A 21560-nucleotide genomic window follows, 5' to 3' on the forward strand; every position below is an offset into this window, starting at 1 on the left:
AGAAATATCAATGGCAAACATCAATAATGAATTTTACTTAGTAGCATTTGAAAAATAATGACTGAACCCTTCTTGCATTTAATTGTGATCTCATACTTACTTGGTTTGCTTGTCTTTATCTGAGGTTCTGATGACATTTATTTGTTTGTAAATGTGTGCCTACCCTTTTCCAGAATATGTATTATCCTCAAAATAATCTAATTTATAGAAGCTCATCGCTCTTTAGGGTGATATTCATTAGAGACCCATGTTGCTAACCCAGCCGATAAATCTGTGATGAAACCGAGACATCTCAATTTAATTGTTTGATTGCTTGCTGAAGACAGTCTTTGGGATAAAGACAATATTTTCTGTTCAGGGGGAAAAATTTGAAAACAGATCCAGAATTGTATTGCTATTTCTATTCAGTGTTATTTTTTTAATAATACAAAACATATTTGGTGAATTGTTTTTTTATTTGAATACATAGAGAAAATGTATAGAGAATACATAGAGAATACATAGTCTTCAGTTATAACTATTGATAAGAGAAATGAAAACCTGTATTAGGAAGGCGAGGTGGGCTTCAGTATACCTCTAGCTATCTCTAGTTCAAGTATAACACATATATATATATATATATATATATATTTCTTGAGTCCATTATCTTATTGCATGTCTCTCAGTAAAGGCTGATGTATAGATTTTACTATGCTTTAATATCCTAACTATATTTTTCTATCACCTACTGTATGCTGGAAGACTTTCAAATAGTTACCTTTTTTTGGTAATACTTGCTAATATTACTCTAGACCTTTTCTTCGGGATACTGTACCATCCCTTTCTTCTCTTTTGTAACCTGCTCATACAGTATTAATCTCTATAAGTCTGTCTTGGTAAGTTTTCTACAGCATGATTGCCAAGGAAATACTTACAGTAGTTTTACACAGTCCTGAAACATTCTGAGGCTTAATATTGCTTTCAATAGAAGAAGTGGGCCTAATCTTAGAGGTACCCATCTACAGATGACTTAATTGGCTTATGTATATCCTCTGACATTTAGCCATGTCTTTGTATAATGTCCACCGTAAAGAGTACAGTAGTGCAGTGTCATATCCCAGTGCAATGAAAAACATAAAATAATGTATTAAGTAAAATCTACATGAGAGTTCAAGAAAATCAGTGGGCTTTTTTTTACCCCTTTATGTTACTTTTGATTTATCCTACCTTTTTTTAGAGTGCTACATACAGTACCATCTGTATAAAAGAATTCTAAGAAACAAATCTTTCTGCCAGTTAATTAAAATTATCATTATGATGCCATAGCAATACCAATAACAGCCTGCCATCTCTACAATTGTACCCTTAGTTATAACCTACAGTGTTTGGTAACTTCACAAGTCTGTGCTCATCCAGCATGTTTATTATCCCTGTCATTAGGTGTTCTAAAGGTTCTGGAATATAAAAAAAAATATTATTTTAGCACTATTGTGGTATTTTATGTGCAGAGCACATTAGATTGTACTACATTCTAGAGATGTGCACAGACCCCAGTGTTTTGGTTCTAAATCATTGTCGTAATTTGGTTTTGCAAAACCACCCTCAAGTGTTTTAGTTTGGTTTCGGTTTTGGATTTCTTTAAAAATTTATAAAAACAGCTAAAATCCTGTAACTTGGACCTGTTTTTCTCCTTTAGTATTATTACCATCAATATCATTCAATTTCAGTAAATTTTGACCACCTTTTGCCCACCTGAAATCACAAGGGACTTAACTACAATATAAAATACGCAAGATAATTTTTTTTAATCCGAGTTCCAACTTGCAAAAAGACCCGAATCAAGACTCTGTTGTACTCGGAACCCCAAAGTGATTCCGAACTGGGACTCGATTCATAACGGAGCCCCTAAGGTCGGGAAAACAAACCACTCATCTCTACTACATCCTGTTTTAAACACTTCAAAATCATACTGTACATGTAATAATAATAGTCTGTATACACTTAAATCACATTAACTCACATTTTACAATATGAAAATTAAATATATTTATATTTAAATATAATTATCTATCTCAGAAGGAGACACAAGTTATTTTATTCTGAGTTTACAGATTACAGTACAACATTATTCAATAATTATCTACTAATGTGTCCACTTTAGCAATACAAAATGTTTTAAATTAATATAGAAATTAAGACATAATATATCAATATTGTGGGTTTTTTTTGCAGAAGGCAAAACTTTCCAGTTCTTCTGAGGGCAGCACAATAGACATCAGACCACCAGGAATGGAAGGAGATGATGATTTTTTTGGCTATGACTACGAAGGACCTCTTGAGCCAGAGCCATGCTTTACGGATGGTATGTACACGTTTTCAACTACTGTATAATAGAATCCTATAAGACTGCAAAAATCCTTGATCTTGCATTGGTGTCCCTCAATGGTTCTCCCAGCACACTTAAAAATGTTTAGGAAGGACATGGAAAACTATAAACTTCACATAATAGTCCCACCACTTATTGCTTTTCTATCATCCCTTTCAATTCAATAAATGTTTCAGTTGTTCCTCTAAAAAATTGCTTGGTTTAGTTTTATTAAAATTAAATTGTGTTTATGTCTTTTTACCACTTTAGGGCTTCTAATCTCATTAAGCTCAGTCTCCCCAGTGGTTTTTTACCACTTTAGGGCTTGTAATCTCATTAAACTCAGTCTCCCCAGTCAGGAGAGACCCAGTCAGGGTTGGACTCACCCACAGGTATACAGGGGAAATCCCTGGTAAGCCCCAGTGCCCGAAGGCCTCATCCCCTCCTCTAGGGATCTATAACTTGATCGAGAAGGATCAACGTTGGTTTGTTTCTATGGAAAGTACACCAAAATTGGCCTTCCTGCCAATCAATGTAGGGGGTCCTGACACTATCCTTTCCCCTCCTTTAAAAAGAGGCTTAATTATTTGCATGTCATCTCTTATGGTTGGCCAATTCCCTCTTTTCTGGCTGGCCACACACTTTAAAGCTTGGGCCCTGTACCACTGCATTCCCTGGCAGGCCATTTATGCCCCAGTCTGACACAGGACCCAGCACTTGGCTGGCAAACTCAGAGATATGGTGCCATTCTGCAGTATATTTTGTAAATTTGTATTTCAAGAATTTATCTTTTAAGGATAGAGATGGGATGGTAATTGTTAATTCATTATACAGTGTGGTGTGTCTGAGGTAGGCCTGGGAACAAATTCTGCAGGTGAAAACGTAGGATATTTTGCGACCATATCGAGAACAAGGCAAAAATGTTACCGACCAGTTTTAAGAAAATCTGTGCACCATAGCATCGGAGAGAAATGGACCTTTAATATAAGCCTCTGTTAGCAGGACTATTTCTGGTCTGTGTTTTTCAGGCTGTGTGAAGAAATTTGCATGCTGCCAAGTAAGCATTGTGGAGGGAAGAGGGAAAACCTGGTGGAATCTCAGAAAAACCTGCTATCTTATTGTCGAGCACAGCTGGTTTGAATCGTTTATAATCCTTATGATCCTACTTAGCAGCGGTGCCCTGGTGAGTACAACACGCTGCATTATAGCCTGCTAACTTAATAAAGGTTATTTCATTATTTTTCGGCAGCAGAAATAAGCAATAAAATTAGACCTGAGATGATAAAATTAAAATTCTATAACACAGATTTTATTTTTATTTGGAAGTTATATGCTTTGTGAAATAATCCCTCATCATCGTACATGTGGTACATTATGTTTTAGTTTAGATCTGATTTAGTACTGGAAACCCCTATTTAACGAAGATGACATATTTAAAATTCTAAAGATTCCATTAATTTATATTGGCAAAAATAAACCATTACAATTTGTATCCTATCTTCAATAAAACAGATACTTTTGAAAATGTAAGGTATTAAAATGGCCCAGACAGTGGGCAACATTTCAGTAGACACATTAGGTAGACACAAGACTGGACACACGCAGAGGTATGTACAAAGATGCCAGTCCCAGGCAATTATTGTATTTGTACTTAGTTAATAAACATATTTGTGTGGATGTTATAAGACATTTCATTCCTTGAGGCAACCCTGAACCCCTCTACTTTTTTCTTTTATTGTCATTATTTTGCATCAGTTTTAGAGATCATTATAGAATATAGATGCAACCCTATATGTGCTCCTAAAATCAAATTACTCATATGTATTATGTATATTAGAATTAAGGAGGATTTTACTTGTATAATTTTTTGAGAGCAGTATGTTAATTTGGACCCAAACTGGTAGAAAGCCCCTTTTTTGGCATACACAATTTTGCAGGAAGAAGCACATTAGGAAACCTAACCATACCCCTAACCCTCCCTCCCAGCACCCTAAACCTAATCCCCCCCCCCCCCGGTGCCTAACTCTCACCCCCTAGTGCCTAACTCTCACCCCCTAGTGCCTAACCCTCAACCCCAAGTGCCTAACCCTAGCCCATAACCCTCCCCCTAAACCCACTACTTGCCGTCAGGATGCTGGTGCGGGGATTCTGTCTGGTGTCGTCATCCTAACAGCCGGGATAAAATCCCCTTGTTGTAAGAGACCATTTATCTCTAATAGAATATATAATTTTTCACAAAGCAATGCAATTGTATAAAAATAAAATAACTACAACTAACTTGTTCTTTTAGGCATTTGAAGATATTTATATTGAAAAGCATAAAACCATTAAAACAGTGTTGGATTACGCCGACAAGGTCTTCACTTACGTCTTTATCGCAGAAATGCTTTTGAAGTGGGTGGCATATGGATTTGCGACATATTTCACTAACGCCTGGTGCTGGCTGGACTTTCTGATTGTAGATGTATGTACTTCTGTTTATTACTTAATAGACTTTGGTAACAAGATAGTAATAGAATATCCATTAAACTCCTACACAGTCTTGGAATTCTAGATGAAGTCAAATACAGGAAAAGAGAACACACCAATCTTAAGATGCCCATACACTACACAATAATCATGCTAACCAGCCGGCCAAGTGACTGCTTAGAATGATCTTATTGATCAGTGGATCTGGATGATAATCTTCCACTGCCTGAAAATGGATGAAAAAAGGTATGGGTTATTCAATTTGGTTATCAAACCTGTTTGATCTATTTGATCGTTGTTCAGCCAACTTCATGCAGCGAAAGGAGATTATCTCCAGAGTCCATAGATTGTGTTTTGTATGGTTGTACTCCAATTACAAGGCTGTCACTCCGTGTCGGCTGTTCAGCTACTGTACACTATTATGCAGTCTCTGGGGAAGATTCAATTACCCATGGTGTTTACCACGCAAGGAAATCTCCATAGTTATTAAATTATTAGTTTCCCGATGCAGTAAACCCGCAGGTAGCTCTTGTTAATCCATAGTTTCCGTGTGAGGTGTTGGAATCTATGGGTTTTCCCACGTTTTAAGTCCCAGAGGGTGCACTAAACACAGATTCTTCCTCACATCCTCGAGGCTGCAGCAGTCAGTTGAATTGCCCAAGGCTGACAATTAGCTGTGGGGTAAACCCTGCGGCTAATTGAATCTGCCCCATGGCAGCTTTAGACAAGGTGTTAAGCATTAGTTCTTCCCTAGTAATGTTTGCCTCCAACCTCCCCAATCCTTGCACAGATTTCTACCTGCTGTGGTGTCATAAGGAAGATAGCTCTGGTCTTCATGGCAGCTTCCATCTCTGCTGCACTTTGCAGGGTGCCGGTGGCTCTAACTGATTAAGTCACTGGAGCTCTGAGCAGACCACCCATATGGAGCAGCTGCATGAGCTGTGTGATTCAGGTCAGTACTCTGACCCCTCCTCCACCAGGAGGAAAGTACTGTTGGCAAGGGTGGAACTTGAAAGCTGAATAAAGTGCGACATAGAAGGACATACCTGATTGCCCATGAAAAGCCATAGGTTCTATTCACCTTCTGGAGAGCCAGACAACAAGAAGACTCGATCTAACCTGCCTTAACATTAAATCAATAACACCCACATTTATATGAATAGGCCATCTAGCTGACATTAGATGATTAGCTCTTACATTTGATAGAGAATTCCCACAGTCTGCAAGCAGTCTTAGTACTACTATAGAAACTGGTTAAACTAGTATAACCAGTTATTTTTTTTCGATGGAAACTGGTACATAGCACTAACCTAGAGTTACAAGTTGATACATGATTTATACTATACTGCAGTAGCTTCCATACTCTGCATATATGTTTATTTTATTAATTTCTGAAATTATTTCACTGATTTTTTTCCTATCTTGTCCTAGATATAAGAATGAAATATTACACCACAGAAAAAATGCTGGTACTGTGGAATGCTGAGTACTGAGTATAAGAGTAGTATTTTTATAAATTCATCCCTTAACATTACTTTAGATACATAAAAATTTAAGAAAAAATAGGCTTAGAATATCTTTAAGTCATACCTTACCACTGCTCCAACTCTACTTGCCCTGAAAGGTGGGCAGTTTCAGCCAAATGTGAAACCTGGGGTGGGGCTTATTTTATCCTGATTTTCTCTGTCTAAATGTTGGTACAGTAGGTATGCTTCAAGTGAAACTTACCATACATACTGTAACTAATAATTAGTCTTTGCACTAGTCAATCTAGTCCCTATTAATTATCAGTGTAATCTGCAGATATTACGTATGCATGGTTAATTTTATTTAGGTATTGTTAAATCCATTTACGAACCTCATTATTTGTTATAGCAACAACTGTTACTCTCTTTTGTTCAGATTTCCTTGATTAGCCTTATAGCCAATGCTCTGGGCTATTCAGAATTAGGGGCAATTAAGTCGCTTAGAACACTGAGAGCATTAAGACCCCTGAGAGCACTGTCGCGGTTTGAAGGGATGAGGGTAAGTTTAAAGTAAGACATATGTAAAATAAGCACATAGATACAGTCTTTCGAAAGTATGTGATTTGTTTGGTAAATATATAAAAAAAAAATATATATATATATATATATGGGATGCAGTTTATAGACCAGCAGACTAAATGCCGCCAGCCTATATCCCGACAGGAGAAGCCCGACGGGGAGACTTAAGATAGCCGTCGAATTACCGATTCCTATCTTAATCCCGACGCCGGAACACCGAAGGACGTCAGCCTGAATGAGGTAAGTCCAGGGCATCCATAGCGTTAGCTGTGGGAGGGAGGGTTAGGTTTAGGGAGTGTAGCGGGGTTAAGGTTAGGATTTGGGGGGGAGGTTAGGGTTAGGCACCCCGTGGGTGGAGGGTTAGGGTTAGGTGCCACCGGGGGGTAGGCTAGGGCTAGGCACCCCCCCCCGGGAGGGTTAGGTTTAAGGTTTCGGAAGGGAAGGTTAGGTTTAGGCACCCCCGGGGTGGACTTAGGGTTAGGCACCACCCCAGGAGTTTTAGGGTTAGGCTACCCGAAGGGAGGGTTAGGGTTAGGGGGGGAGAGGAAAGGGTTAGGGTACTTACCAGCCGGCATGGGGGATCTCCTCCTGTCGGGTCTCTCCTGTCGGGATTTGAACCGGCAGCTGTATCCCATATATACAGTATATATATATATATATATACACACACACAAACGAATCTGAGTACAATATAGAGGACTTCACGTTATTGCAGCATGTATACACGTTTACCACACAAAGTCTGCCCATGGATGAGGGTAAGTTTAAACTAAGAAACTTGTACAATAAATATATATATATATATATATATATTATATACACGGTATATATTTATATATATATATATATATATATATATATATACAGTGCACACACACACAGGGGGTCATTCAGACCCGCTCGCGAGCGCAGGATGCTCGCAAGCGGGTCGATGTTACCCCAATGCGCATGCGCACGACGGAAGGAGCTCCGTCGTGCGCATGGGCGAGACCCGGACTGCGACAGCCAAGCTGTCGCTCCGGGTCTCACACCAAAGGGGGCGTGCTGTCGATGGTGACTGACAGCACACCACCTTTGGTGGGCATGCCGGGTGCGTGGCTGCCAGACGGAGGCGTTCCCATGGGAACGCCTACCGTCTGGGTCCGGCCCCACTGACATCACTAGTGATGTCAGTGGGAGTGATTTTGGCTCTGATAGAGCCAAAATCACTCCAGGGCTTGCGGTCACCGAGACCCTACCGCAGGGTCTCGTCGCAAGCCCGATGGTCGCATATGCTGTGGGTGGTCACCCACAGCTATGCGAGCAGCCAGGAGGCCGCTCCATTTTCATGTAGGAGGGCCCTGATTCAGAGCGAGTTCTCTGGTCAGAGCGTCCGGCTCTCCCACAGTACAGTATAGAGGGATTCACTTTATTGCAGCATGTATACACATTTATACATGTAGCCACACCTCTGCTATTTATCTGACAGAATAAAAAAAATGTTTTTGTTTGCAACAGACATACGCAAGATACCTGCACACTCTCCACACACATTACACCAGTACAGAGGCTTCCCCTAGCGTGCAATGAAGGGGGCGTGGCCTTGTGCCAGTGAGGCCATGCCCCCTGATGTGTCACTTAGGGGTATGGCCGTGTTTCACACCCCCATTCTCGTCATGATGGGCAGACCGACGAGAGCTGCGGCGGGCACGGGTAAAGGGGGTGTGGCCTAATCGTGAGAGGCGTGGCCATGCCCCTTTCGAGAGAAAAAAAAAGTTTAGCAGCACTGCGCTCTTGCGAGGGGGGTCGCTCTGAGCCCCCTCAGCCCGGCGCATAACCAGTGGGGGGCGCGATCAGCTTGATCTCTCCCCCCCACAGGCATAGGAGACTGCTGTGGCTGCTTTATAGCAGACGCGAGCAGTCTCCAAGTGCAGCCCAGCTGGGCTGCTGTGATGAAAGAGGGAGGGGAGCGGTGCCAGGTAATTTGTCCCCCCTCCTCTCCCCTCTCAGCACCCCTGATGATGGGAGGCTTGCCCAGCATGCCAGGAGCTGCAGGGAAGCCCCCAGCACAGTGTGGATGATGCTCGAGTCACCCACCACTGCTGCAGCCAGTGGCGTAACTATAGAGGGTGCAGGGGGTGCGCTTGCTATGGGGCCCGGCGGCTTAGGGGGCCCGCCGGCCCAGCAAGCAACCCCCTGCACCCAGGCAAAACTACGGGGTGGTCAAGGTGTGCACCGGCACCCGGCATGAGCACCCGGCACTACATACTAACAAGCGGTCGCTTCTCCTGCACTCGGCACTCCAGGGACAAGCGGCCGCTTCCATAGCACCCGGCAGCAGGACGGACCCGGCACGCGGCTCAGACAACCAACGGCAGGCCGGCCCCCGCACCTGGAGGCAGGATGGCCCGGCAGGAGGTAGGCCTCGACACCCGGCAGCAGGACAGCCCCGGCAACCAGTTGCAGTGCCCGGCGGCAGGACGGCCCCGGCGCACTGCAGGGACAAGCGGCCTCTTCCCCAGCACCCGGCAGCAGGACGGACCCAGCACGCGGCTTAGACAACTGGCGGAAGGCTGGCCCCCACACCCGGAGGCAGGATGGCCTGGCAAGCAGGAGGTAGGCCTCGACACCCGGCGGCAGGACGGCCCTGGCAAACCAGTGGTAGGCTCCGACGGCAGGACGGCCCCAGCGCAAGGCAGGAGGTAGGCCCTTGCACAAAAGTAAATTTATCTCTTTGTTATTGTGGGGGTTGGGGGAGGGCAGCTGCTACTACTATTTTAAGCTGCCCTTATCTCTACCCTTACCTCCTTCCTAGCCCCAGCACTGCTTGCCCCTAAAATCCTCCTTGCCCCCTCAATACTGCCCCAGCTGCTATTTATCAATACCCCCTCCCTACCCCCAGTACTGCCTGCCCTAACCTGCTCCTTACCCCCCAGTACTGCCCCAGCTGCCATCTACCCTTGCCTGCTTCCTACCCCAAGCACTGCCTGTGCTAAACTCTTCTTGCCCCTACTATTGCCCCAGCTGCTATTCACCATTACCCCCTCTTTACTCCTAGCACTGTCTGCACCTAACATGCTCTATACCAACTGCTACCTGCCCCCAGCACTGTCCCAACTGCTGTCTGCCCTCACCCCCCATAATATGTAATGGGACCCAGAAATAGTGGAGTAGGACCCAAATTTTTTAAAGCGAGTGGTCCTTGGGACCTTTTTTAGTTCTGCGCGATCACTGTATACTGTATATGTGTATATACTGTACATATAGATACACGTATATACATTTATATATGTATACACTCTGATTGAGACCTGAGTTGGTGGGGCCCCTTCAAAATTTTGCTATGGGGCCCACAAAGTTCTAGTTACGCCCCTGGCTGCAGCTCTTCTCGGAAACACCATCCGAGGGGTTGACACCAAAATAAAAGAGCTGCTCTGCTATATTGGTGTCATTCTCTCTGATGGTGTCACCTGGTGCAGCCCGCACCCTCCTAGTGATGCCACTGCATCAGTGCAGTGATTGCACACAAGATGCCAGCACACTCACCACACACATTACACCAGTGCAGTGACTGCACACAAGATGCCAGCACACTCACCACACACATTACACCAGTACAGTGACTGCACACAAGATGCCAGCACACTCTCCACACACATTACACCAGTGCAGAGACTGCACACAAGATGCCAGCACACTCACCACACACATTACACCAGTGCAGAGACTGCACACAAGATGCCAGCACACTCTCCACACACATTACACCAGTGCAGAGACTGCACACAAGATGCCAGCACACTCACCACACACATTACACCAGTGCAGAGACTGCACACAAGATGCCAGCACACTCACCACACACATTACACCAGTGCAGAGACTGCACACAAGATGCCAGCACACTCTCCACACACATTACACCAGTACAGTGACTGCACACAAGATGCCAGCACACTCACCACACACATTACACCAGTGCAGAGACTGCACACAAGATGCCAGCACACTCACCACACACATTACACCAGTGCAGTGACTGCACACAAGATGCCAGCACACTCACCACCACACACATTACACCAGTGCAGTGACTGCACACAAGATGCCAGCACACTCACCACACACATTGAACCAGTACAGTTACTGCACACAAGATGCCAGCATACTCACCACACACATTACACCAGTGCAGTGACTGCACACAAGATGCCAGCACACTCACCACCACACACATTACACCAGTGCAGTGACTGCACACAAGATGCCAGCACACTCACCACCACACACATTACACCAGTGCAGTGACTGCACACAAGATGCCAGCACACTCACCACACACATTGAACCAGTACAGTTACTGCACACAAGATGCCAGCACACTCGCCACACACATTACACCAGTGCAGTGACTGCACACAAGATGCCAGCACACTCGCCACACACATTACACCAGTGCAGTGACTGCACACAACATGCCAGCACACTCACCACACACATTACACCAGTACAGTGACTGCACACAAGATGCCAGCACACTCACCACACACATTACACCAGTGCAGTGACTGCACACAAGATGCCAGCACACTCGCCACACACATTACACCAGTGCAGTGACTGCACACAAGATGCCAGCACACTCACCACACACATTACACCAGTGCAGAGACTGCACACAAGAAGCCAGCACACTCGCCACACACATTACACCAGTGCGGTGACTGCACACAAGATGCCAGCACACTCACCACACACATTACACCAGTGCAGTGACTGCACACAAGATGCCAGCACACTCACCACACACATTACACCAGTACAGTGACTGCACACAAGATGCCAGCACACTCACCACACACATTACACCAGTGCAGTGATTGCACACAAGATGCCAGCACACTCACCACACACATTACACCAGTGCAGTGGCTGCACACAAGATGCCAGCACACTCACCACACACATTACACCAGTACAGTGTGATTTAACCACAAGTATTTAAGCGGATATTACTTTTTGGTCCCTATTAATATTTATTAACTTATTAACCTATTGATTAATCATAGTATTACAGATAAGATTATAACATGTTTTTAATAAAATATTTAATTGGGTAAAATTCAGGTTGTTGGTTCTGTTACATTTACACATCATAGTATTGTTGAAATATGGAGTGCACTACTGCGCTGCCTCCATGAATGCTGCACTGTCTTATCCCTGTGTATGAGCACCACAGTGGGACATGGATGTGTTCCATTTAGACCCAGAGACCCTGTACAGATATCCTTTAAATAGGCGGCGTATCCTGAATATACCCTGCGCATACCTGCACCGCTACCTTCATACATCACCAGCTGGTGCTCTGTATGGTTCCCCCAAGCTCTGCTCCATCCAGATTACTAAGGACCTGATTCAGAGATGGACGATACTGCATAGTCGCAAGGAAGCGGTTGTGCAATAAGGTCCAACAAAATGTAAATGAAGCTGGGGGTGTCTATTGGAAATAGAGACCTCCTGCATTGCATTTGCAATCCAAGTGCAGCATTCATAGTCCCTGCCTTGGATGACCATCGCTTTGGGGGACGACCAGGCTATGTAAGCTGAGACTCAGTCAGTCTGGCCAGCGGACATGGACATCCGGGTCCAGGAAGTCTGCATCCACTGACACAGACCCTGGGCTTGGCGCACCTCCAAAACTGGGACGACACGCCCCCATTTTGGAGAATGGTTTTGGTCGTCTGCACCCCAAACTCCGCAGCATGTCAGTAATGCTGTGGCTAAGGGGGGGTCTGCAAGCGAGCTTGCAGGACCCGTTCTGCGCATATGCTGAATGGGACCTGCGCCTGCGTAGACCCACAAACGTAGGAGATGTATGCTAGCTAATGGGTTGGCGTACATCTCTGAATCAACATGCCCCAATTTTAGAGAATGGTTCTAGTCACCACACCAGCTCTGCCCTCCAAACATGATCAATTGTGTGCATTCGTTAACTGAATTTGAAGCATGTTGTAAGTGTATGAAGCTCTTTGTTTACAGTTCATTTGCCGCTTGGTAACTTAATATTTAAAGACATACTGAAGTATTGAGCAATGTATAGCTTATAGGGCCACATTAACCTTGTGTACTTTGGGATATAGTACCACTTTTTGTACATAATGATTTTGTTATTAATTCTAGGTGGTTGTGAATGCGTTGATCGGAGCCATTCCCTCCATTATGAATGTGCTGCTGGTTTGCCTTATATTCTGGTTAATTTTCAGCATAATGGGAGTGAATCTTTTTGCGGGGAAGTATTATCATTGCATTAATACTACAACTGGTGCAATGTTCCTTGTTACGGAAGTCAATAACCGCTCTGAATGCCTTCAGCTGATTAATTCAAGCGCTCGGTGGCAGAATGTGAAAGTAAATTTTGATAACGTTGGAGCAGGATATCTCGCTTTACTTCAAGTGGTAAGTAACTAATTGTTTGCCACAATGTCCATGTTTTAGAAACTATATACTGTATGCTTTGAAACAATTAGACCCTAAGGGCCTGAATCTGAATGGCAATTATCAGCACACTGTACATAATCAGCAGACTGCCAAAGAAAGCAATCGCATATGCCACGTGTCACACCATGCATATGAACCTTGACAGAAGGATACGAGAGCGAATGGTTCATCCGTGGCTGCTTCTCTCCATCCATGAACAGACCGGCGTCTGGGTGGGGTGGGCATAACTGTTGATATCAATGATAACGGCTGGAGATGGAAAAACAGTGGGTGGTGCAACTCAGTAGACGGTGCATAAAGATGGACAGATATTTGCATTTGCATAAGGTAGTAAATCTGGCTGCAACAGACATCTGCACTTGCGGCTTTGAGTACAACTAAGAATCAGCATGGGCGTAACTATAGTGGGTACAAGGGGTGATTGTTATGGAGCCCAGGGGCTTAGGGGGCCCCAGAACCAGCTGAAATAATTTCGTAGCAGCCAATTTCAGAAACTTGGTATACAACTGAGTCCGGCTCATTGCCCAGGCCTGAAAAGGGAACTAGTCAGTGGCAATTTCTGTCTCTCGCACAAGGGTAAAGCTCCACACTGATATGATCCATCTACCACATTCCTGTTTCACGCTGACAGACACAGCCGAGCTAATTAGTGAGCCAAGCACCATTGGTGAGTAGGCTTCCTCTTGTTTACTGCTTTTGTGAAGATGGGGGCTGGATTTGAGCTCCGAGATTAGGACTGTCCCAGAAAGGAACAATGTGCCTAAATTAAGAAGATTTCCACTCAAAATGGAATGTCCTGCATTAGGAAGTATCCCATCAGGAAGGATCTGGTTGGTCCCTGTTCCATGTGGTATAATATGAACTGGAGGAACTGTATAGCATAATGTGTACTGGCAGCACTACAATGTGGCATATTGTGAACTGGGGGAATACAATGTGGCATAATATGAACTGGTGGCACTTTCCCTTATAGTGTGAACTAGGGCAATTCTATGGACCATATAATTAATTAGGACACTACTATGGGGCATAAAATGAAAAAGGGCAACATTACGGGGCATAAAATGAAAAAGGGCAATATTATGGGGCATAAAATGAACAACCACTGTGGAGTGAGGTGTCTCTCTAGAAGCATTAGGGAGGGACCCCTTAAAATGTTGCTACGTGGCCCACAATGTTCTGGCTATTGTAATGGTGTCCTTTCTACTCAGTGGCGTCACAAGAGGGGTGCGGGCCCCACCTGGGTGTCACCCGCCGAGGGGTGACACCAAAGTGCAGACTCCTCAGTGACAGGAGCCGGCTGCTGCCCTGTAGCATTATGTGCAGCACTCAGCTCCTGACACAGTGAGGGATATGGCACTGCACATAGACTGGTCACTGGGGGCAGTCTGCACCTCCGTGACCCCCGGAGTGACTATAATTGAAGGTCGGGCCATGAATCCATGTCCCCTACGCCACTGCTTCTACTACAAAATATTGCCATAGAAAACTGTTAAACAATGGAGGGGTCAGTACACAGTCATTCCCCGTCATCTAAATATAACATTATGGTGATGAATAAATAATTTGACACAAAATATATATGATTTATTATTATTTAGCTGTTAGTACTTACTTAATTTGCAAAAAAAAAACCCCAACATTCTACTCTGAAAGGTACATCGTACCATGTTTCAAGTCTTGAAATATAGTTTAGGAACTTCCACCCTAGAGTTACATTTTGCTTCTACAATGCAACTTCTATCATTGGGAGTCTCATTTAGAAAAGACAGAAATTTTGCAGCCTAAATACAGATGTAAACTACAGGCACAAAAATTAAATTGAACCTAAAGATGGGGGGCGTGGCCTGGACGGGCTGGCTGTAGGAGGCTGATTTTGTAGCTCCTAGGCCCTAATATCCTATATATACCATCCTGTACCCTATGCCCAGTCCCTGGCACTGGTAAATTGAAAATTCCTCTTTACTTACCACTCCCAGCTATAGGAGTCCGGATATAGATGGCCTGTGTTCACACATTGCTGTGCTGTAGGAGCTGTGGATCTCCCTCTGCAGCATCTCCTCTTCGCGGGCGCCATTTTGGATTTGGCCCCAGTATCTATCGGCGGCTCCTGGCTCCAGCGCTTATCCTCTGCTGTCTGGAAGGTGTCCTGGGGGGCTGGGGAGGTGGGAGACCCTATCCCACTCTTTTCCAGCGTTCTGTGTTTTGCTGCGGACCTGCTATTCCCGGTCACTGCCGCCATCTTGGTTTCGGCCCCAGCTATAGTTGCGGCTCCTGTCTTCAGTGCTGGACGTAGCACACTACTGATTAGTGTCTCTGCAAATAGAACTTTACCTGCCATCTTGGATCTGGACTCTGCTTTAGGGAAGGATCTGTGGACTGACATTGCCTGTTCTGCTGTACAACCCAGAGTGAAGTTGAAGTGCTGGGTCTGCTCCTGGATCTGTCTCACAGTGTCCTCACCTTCTGTAATTTCCCTGCCTGCACAGCCCTCCTCCCTCTGATTCCAGTTGCTGGCTTCCTCCCTGCACTGTTCTCCACTGCCTGCTGACCTGCTTTTTTTTTTTACATCCCTGACCCCTGCTGTTTATGTGCTATATATTCATTGTTCTGACCCGCTGAAGCTTTTGATTTAGAACTAATGGGAAAGAACTCCCAGCAGTCGGCCGCTGCGAGGCTGGAGAGATTTTCACATACAGGAACTGTTGGGGCTGCGGGATCCAATTCTTTGGATTCTCTATCTCATTCCTTTCAACCCTCCTCTCCGCCTGTTTCTTCGGACTCTCCTTTGGAGTCTGAGATCACTGTGCCTAATCTAATGCAGGCAATTACTTCTTCTGAGAAAACGCTGTCTGGTAAAACTTCTGAAGTTCATGTGGCGCTTTCCCTTTTCCGTCATGATATGAAGATGATGCGGGAGCGTGTTGGTGAGACTGAGACTCGTATTTCCACATTAGAGGACGTTACCGCTCCAGTTGCGTGGTGGCTTTCAACCCTGGAGTCCCAGATTGAGGCCTGCCAAAGCAAAATCTCTGATATTGAGGGCCGACTTTGCAGAAACAACATCCGATTTGTTGGTCACCCGAGAAGTCGGAAGGTTCTCAACCGGAGACGTTTCTGGAAAAATGGCTGGTGGACACCTTTGGACGGGGTGACTTCACCGCCCAATGCGTTGGAAAGGGCACACTGTATCCCTGGTAGGGCTCTTCCTCCTGGTGCTCCCCCTTGCACATTCATTGCCAACATCCTGCATTTCAAGGACAGAGATTTGATCCTTCATCTGGCTCATCTCCGTGGTCCTTTGGAATATAATGGAAATTGGGTGGCAGTGTTCTCTGACTTTTCTATGGACGTCCAGAAGTCTAGGTCCCAATTTACACGTGATCTGGGTCTCTCCTATACCATGGCCGATTTAATTTCTTTGATTCCCCATGTGAGGCTTCAACATGGCTGGATTGCTAGGGGCCATGGTGGTGATGGTCCTCCGGATTGACCTGGACTTGCTGTCCTGTGAGCTGTGCTTGCTTCTGAGCGTTATATTTCTTCATTATTCTGTTTTGTACTATTATGTCTCTGGACATTACTAGTTTGATGTTTATTCGCCCTTAGACACTCTCCAATTGCTAATATTTTAAGGTACTCATTTTATATTGTGATTTTTATGTGCTGGGTGCCAGGGTGGGCAATTCTGCTTTGGGCCTGGCTGAAGCTCCACCTTACAGCTAGGGTAAGATTTGCTCCCACCCTCTCTTACCCCTTATAGTTAAAAAAAGGGGTTTGTTAGTTTATTTCTTATTTTGTTCCAGTGTTTGTAATTGGTAGGTTAGGGATCTAGGTATACCTGGTTGGGATGGGTGTACAGGGTGGGATGTGTTTTTTTTTTTTTGGGGGGGGGGGTTATTGTATGGGATTTTATTTTATGTTTATATTCTATGCCATTGTAATATTTTTTTTCTAAACTGCTATGCCTTTATTTTTTATATTCTCAACTCCTACTGTGTTTTTTTAATGCTGTGTTTGCCATGTCTCGTGGGGTGCATCCCATCTGTACTGTTTCAGGTGTCTGTATCTCCTCTTCCCTCTGGTGTGTGGCTGACCCCATGATGTCAACTAGCTTAGGCCCCCCATTCCAATTCTCTCCTGGAATGTCTGGGGCCTCAATAACCGGGTCAAGTGCTCCATAGTTTTGAATCAGGTGAAAAAGGCTCAGGCCGATATTGTTTGTTTGATGGAAACACACTTAGCGTGTAGGAAAGTCTTGGCTTTGCTTAAACCTTGGATAGGCTGGGCCTATCACTCCACACATTCCTCGTATTCCAGAGGAATGTCAGTCCTTGTCCGTAGATCCCTCGATTTTGTGCTTGATGAAATTAGGATTGACCTCTTGGGTAGATATGTCTTCATGTGGGCATCTATTAACGCCTCCCCACTCCATATTCTTGCTGTTTATATTTCCCCTCATACTAGTGTGGTCCTGAAAAAGTCTGCCGAATTTATTTCTTAGTCCCCTGATAGCCGGTTTATTTGTGTAGGGGATTTCAATAATGTGTTACACCCTGCCCTGGATAGGTGGCATGAGTGTTTGGTCCCCCCCCTCACTTTTTTGCCAATTTAGTGGATGAGCTTGATTTGGTGGATATTTGGCGGGTTCGGCATCCTCACCTGGCTCAGTATTCTTGCTTTTCGGACTCTATTCATTCCTTTTCTAGGATTTATCTTGCTCTGATATCCAGGAGGCTGGTCCCGCAGGTTGTGGAGGTGGAGTACCGGTCCCATGGTGTTTCGGATCATGCCCATTTGCTATTGACTATTGATGTTGCTGCTCCTCCTGGTTCGGTTTCCTTTGATATTTTGCGGGATGCCTTTAAGGCTGTCCTACGCAGTTCTTTAATTGGGAGGGTGATAAGTATCAAAACTTTTCATAGGAAAAAGGAAGTGGAACTGGAAAATCGTTGTAATCTGCTTGAACAGCAATATTTGTCCTCTGGCTCTACTATTACTAGATCATCCTATATGGAGGCCGCTAAACTATTATCTGATTTCCTCTTAGATAAGTCCAGGAGATGCTTGTTATTTGTTAAGCATAGTCATTATTCAGATTCAGATAAATCTGGGGCTTTCTTGGCTTATCTTTCCAGGGAAGTTCGACCTGCTACAATCGTAGCTCAAATTAGCGACTCTTTAGGTAATTTGCACTCCTCTATGCCTGCTATTACGAATGTGTTTTATGAGTATTTTGCTAGTCTTTATTGTTCCCAAGCTCACTATACTTTAAAAGAATTATTTGAATATTTGGAACATGTATCCCTCCCATCCATTTCCCTGGACAGTAGAGCATTCCTTAATTCCCCATACTTTAGAGGAAATTGCGGTGGCCGTTTCTATATTTCCAGGGGGTAAGGCCCATGGGGTGGATGGGATTCCTATTGAGCTCTATAACAAACATGCCCTTTTCTTTTTCCCTAGACTCCTTGACCTTTTTAATGAATTGTGTGACCTAGGTATCTGTCCCGTTCTATGTCAGAGGCCATTATTGTTATGATCCCTAAATCTGGCAAGGATCCTCTTGATCCTGGCTCTTATCCCCCGATCTCCCTCCTTTCCACAGATATTGAAATATTGGCTATAATGCTTGCATTAAGGCTTAATAGGGTAATTGATGAGGTGGTACATCCTGACCAAACAGGTTTTATGCCGGGGAAATCTACCTCAAAGAATCTTAGGAGATTGTTTTCGATTTTGCAGCTGGCAGACTCAGTGGATGATGGGGCAGTGGTGGTATCCTTGGATGCTGCCAGGGCCTTTAATTCTGTGGAGTATCACTATCTTTGGGTGATCCTGCTTAGTTTTAGGATGGGACCTAGATTTATAGCCTGCATTAAATTACTATATTCTTCCCCTTTAGGGTGGGTCTATATTAATGGGTATGTTTCTCCTTCTTTTCGCCTCTCTAGAGGTACAAGACAGGGCTGTCTTCTTACTCCGACCCTTTTTGCCCTGGCCATTGAACCTTTAGCATGTCTTATTAGAAGTCACCCGGGCATATGGGGGATTCAGATACAGAAAAAGGGTTGACATGGTGGCTCTCTATGCAGACAACATGCTGTTATTCTTGTCTGATGCATCAGAGTCTTTGATCACCCTTCTCTTGGTGGTGGATTCTTTTGGACAGTTTTCTGGGCTGCACATTAACTGGAATAAATCTTGCATTCTTCCTATTCATGGCCCTTCCACTCCTGTTGGTGCTGTGAATTCTCCCTTGGAATGGACTTCCAGGTTTAAGTATTTGGGAATTTGCGTAACGTTATCTATGTCAGACTTTGTCCCACTCAATGTCCAGCCACAAATTGACTTCTTGAAATCTAAGCTGCACGTCTGGAATAAACTTCCCTTGACCGTTACAGGTTGGGTGAATTTGGTTAAAATGATTGTTCTCCCCCAATTTTTGTATGTTTTTCAGCAGGCCCCTGTTTATATTTCTCCTCGTATATTTCGACTGATAGTTATCTCTCCTCTTTAGTGTGGGTAGAAAAATTATGTAGAATTGAACTTAAGACCCTATGTAGGCCAAGAGTGTTGGGTGGCTTAGCACTGCTGAATTTCCGCCTTTGTTATTTGGCCTCTCAATTAGTTCATCTGTGGGGGTGGGTTTTGGGTGAGGGGGCCAGGATCTACCTACTTTCTTGGTGCACACTGTTTCTAGAAGATGCTCTTACTTGATGACAGATGTCCTAGGGGGGGAGCTCCGCTGTTCACACAGGCTCATACATTGTGGAAACAGGCCCATGCTTTAGTGGGGGTGGAAGGTTTTGATCCTGATTATGAAATTTTTCCGCTCTTGGAGAACTGGCCCTATTTGTTGGTAGCTCTTTGTGGTCAAGGGGGGGGGGGTCTTCTCCCTCTGACATCTGTATAGTGACAGGTTTTAAAACCTTTGACACTGTTAGGACTGAATTTGGGGTCCTGAATTCTATGTTTTTTCGCTATTTACAGCTTCGTCATACCCTATCCATCCAGTTTTCTACTGGCCCTCCACAATTTGCTCCTGATCCTGTTAGGGCTTTGCTGCAAGCAACTAGTGGAAGGAGATTGATTTCCCAAATTTACTCCTACCACCTTACTGTTAATTCAGATGATGCCCTAGCACCACTTATACTTAAATGGGTGGATAATTTGGGTTCATTAGAGGATGAAGAGTGGTCTTTAATGTTGAATAGCCTTCTGTCTGCCACCTCTGCAGTGTGATTTCAACAGATTCAGTTTTTTTTATTACATAGAGTGTATCTTACCCCCTTATTACTGACTAGATTTGGGTCTGGTGCATCTGATAGGTGTCCTAAATGTTCTACTCCACAGTGCTCATTTTGGCATCTCCTCTGGGAGTGCTCTGCTGTTTGGATGTTTTGGTCCCAAGTCACCAGCTGTATCACCAACACTTGTGGTGGTATTCCCCTTTTATTCCCTAAAATGTGTATTTTTGGTTTGGGTCTCTTGAACAGGGTTCATAGTTTAACAGGCCAATACGTAATTAATGCATTGACCCGGGCCAAGGTTTGTATTGCCTGCACTTGGATGGCATCTAGGGGTCCTACCTTTGTTGAGTGGAGTGGGCTGATGAATGAAGTGGTGGGGCATGAACCATTTTTATATACTAAGCGTAATTGTATTCTCACATATGACAGTATTTGGGGGCCATGGATTGCTTCATCCTACTATGTTGCTGGAGGGAGTGAGATTTCAGGTGCTGATGGGTTGGCACCCAGCGGGGCGGCACAATGATGTTTTGGTATTCTGAGTCTTTGCTTGTGATTTTTTTGCTGTATTGGACAGCTGAGAATTATTTTGTGCAGATATCTTAATTTTGTTTTATTTATTATATATTGGATATGATTTGTGGATGTATTAATGAGTCTATGGGGTAAATTTACTAAAGTGAGAGTTTTTAAAAGTTAGTTTCAGAAGTGATGTTGCCCATAGCAACCAATCAGATTCTACTTAACATTTAACTAGCACCTTCTAGAAAATAATAGCTAGAATCTGATTGGTTGCTATGGGCAACATCACTTCTAAAACTCACTTCTGAAAACTCTCATTTAGTAAATTTACCCCTATATGTTAATGGCTGTGTTTTATGATTTTTGGCTAATATATATATTTATATATACATTTTTTTTTGTTTCTTTTTGGTTTATTAGGGGTGGGGGGATTTTATTTCTTGTATTGTT

The 21560-nt window shown here is 44.2% G+C and overlaps 1 protein-coding gene across 1 annotated transcript in view; it reads left to right on the plus strand.

The window, feature by feature from the left end:
* Nucleotides 1-21560, plus strand: part of LOC148521626 (sodium channel protein type 2 subunit alpha-like) — a 129568-nt gene that overhangs the window by 68561 nt on the left and 39447 nt on the right. Inside the window, 5 exon segments of the mRNA XM_088474833.1 lie at nt 2212-2341; nt 3373-3527; nt 4635-4808; nt 6716-6838; nt 13018-13293. Of these exon segments, the coding sequence (XP_088330959.1) occupies nt 2212-2341; nt 3373-3527; nt 4635-4808; nt 6716-6838; nt 13018-13293 (858 nt within the window).

The sequence above is a fragment of the Taudactylus pleione genome, unplaced genomic scaffold (assembly GCF_031769625.1).
Source record: "Taudactylus pleione unplaced genomic scaffold, aTauple2 ptg000156l, whole genome shotgun sequence".
Classification (NCBI taxonomy): Eukaryota; Metazoa; Chordata; class Amphibia; order Anura; family Myobatrachidae; genus Taudactylus; species Taudactylus pleione.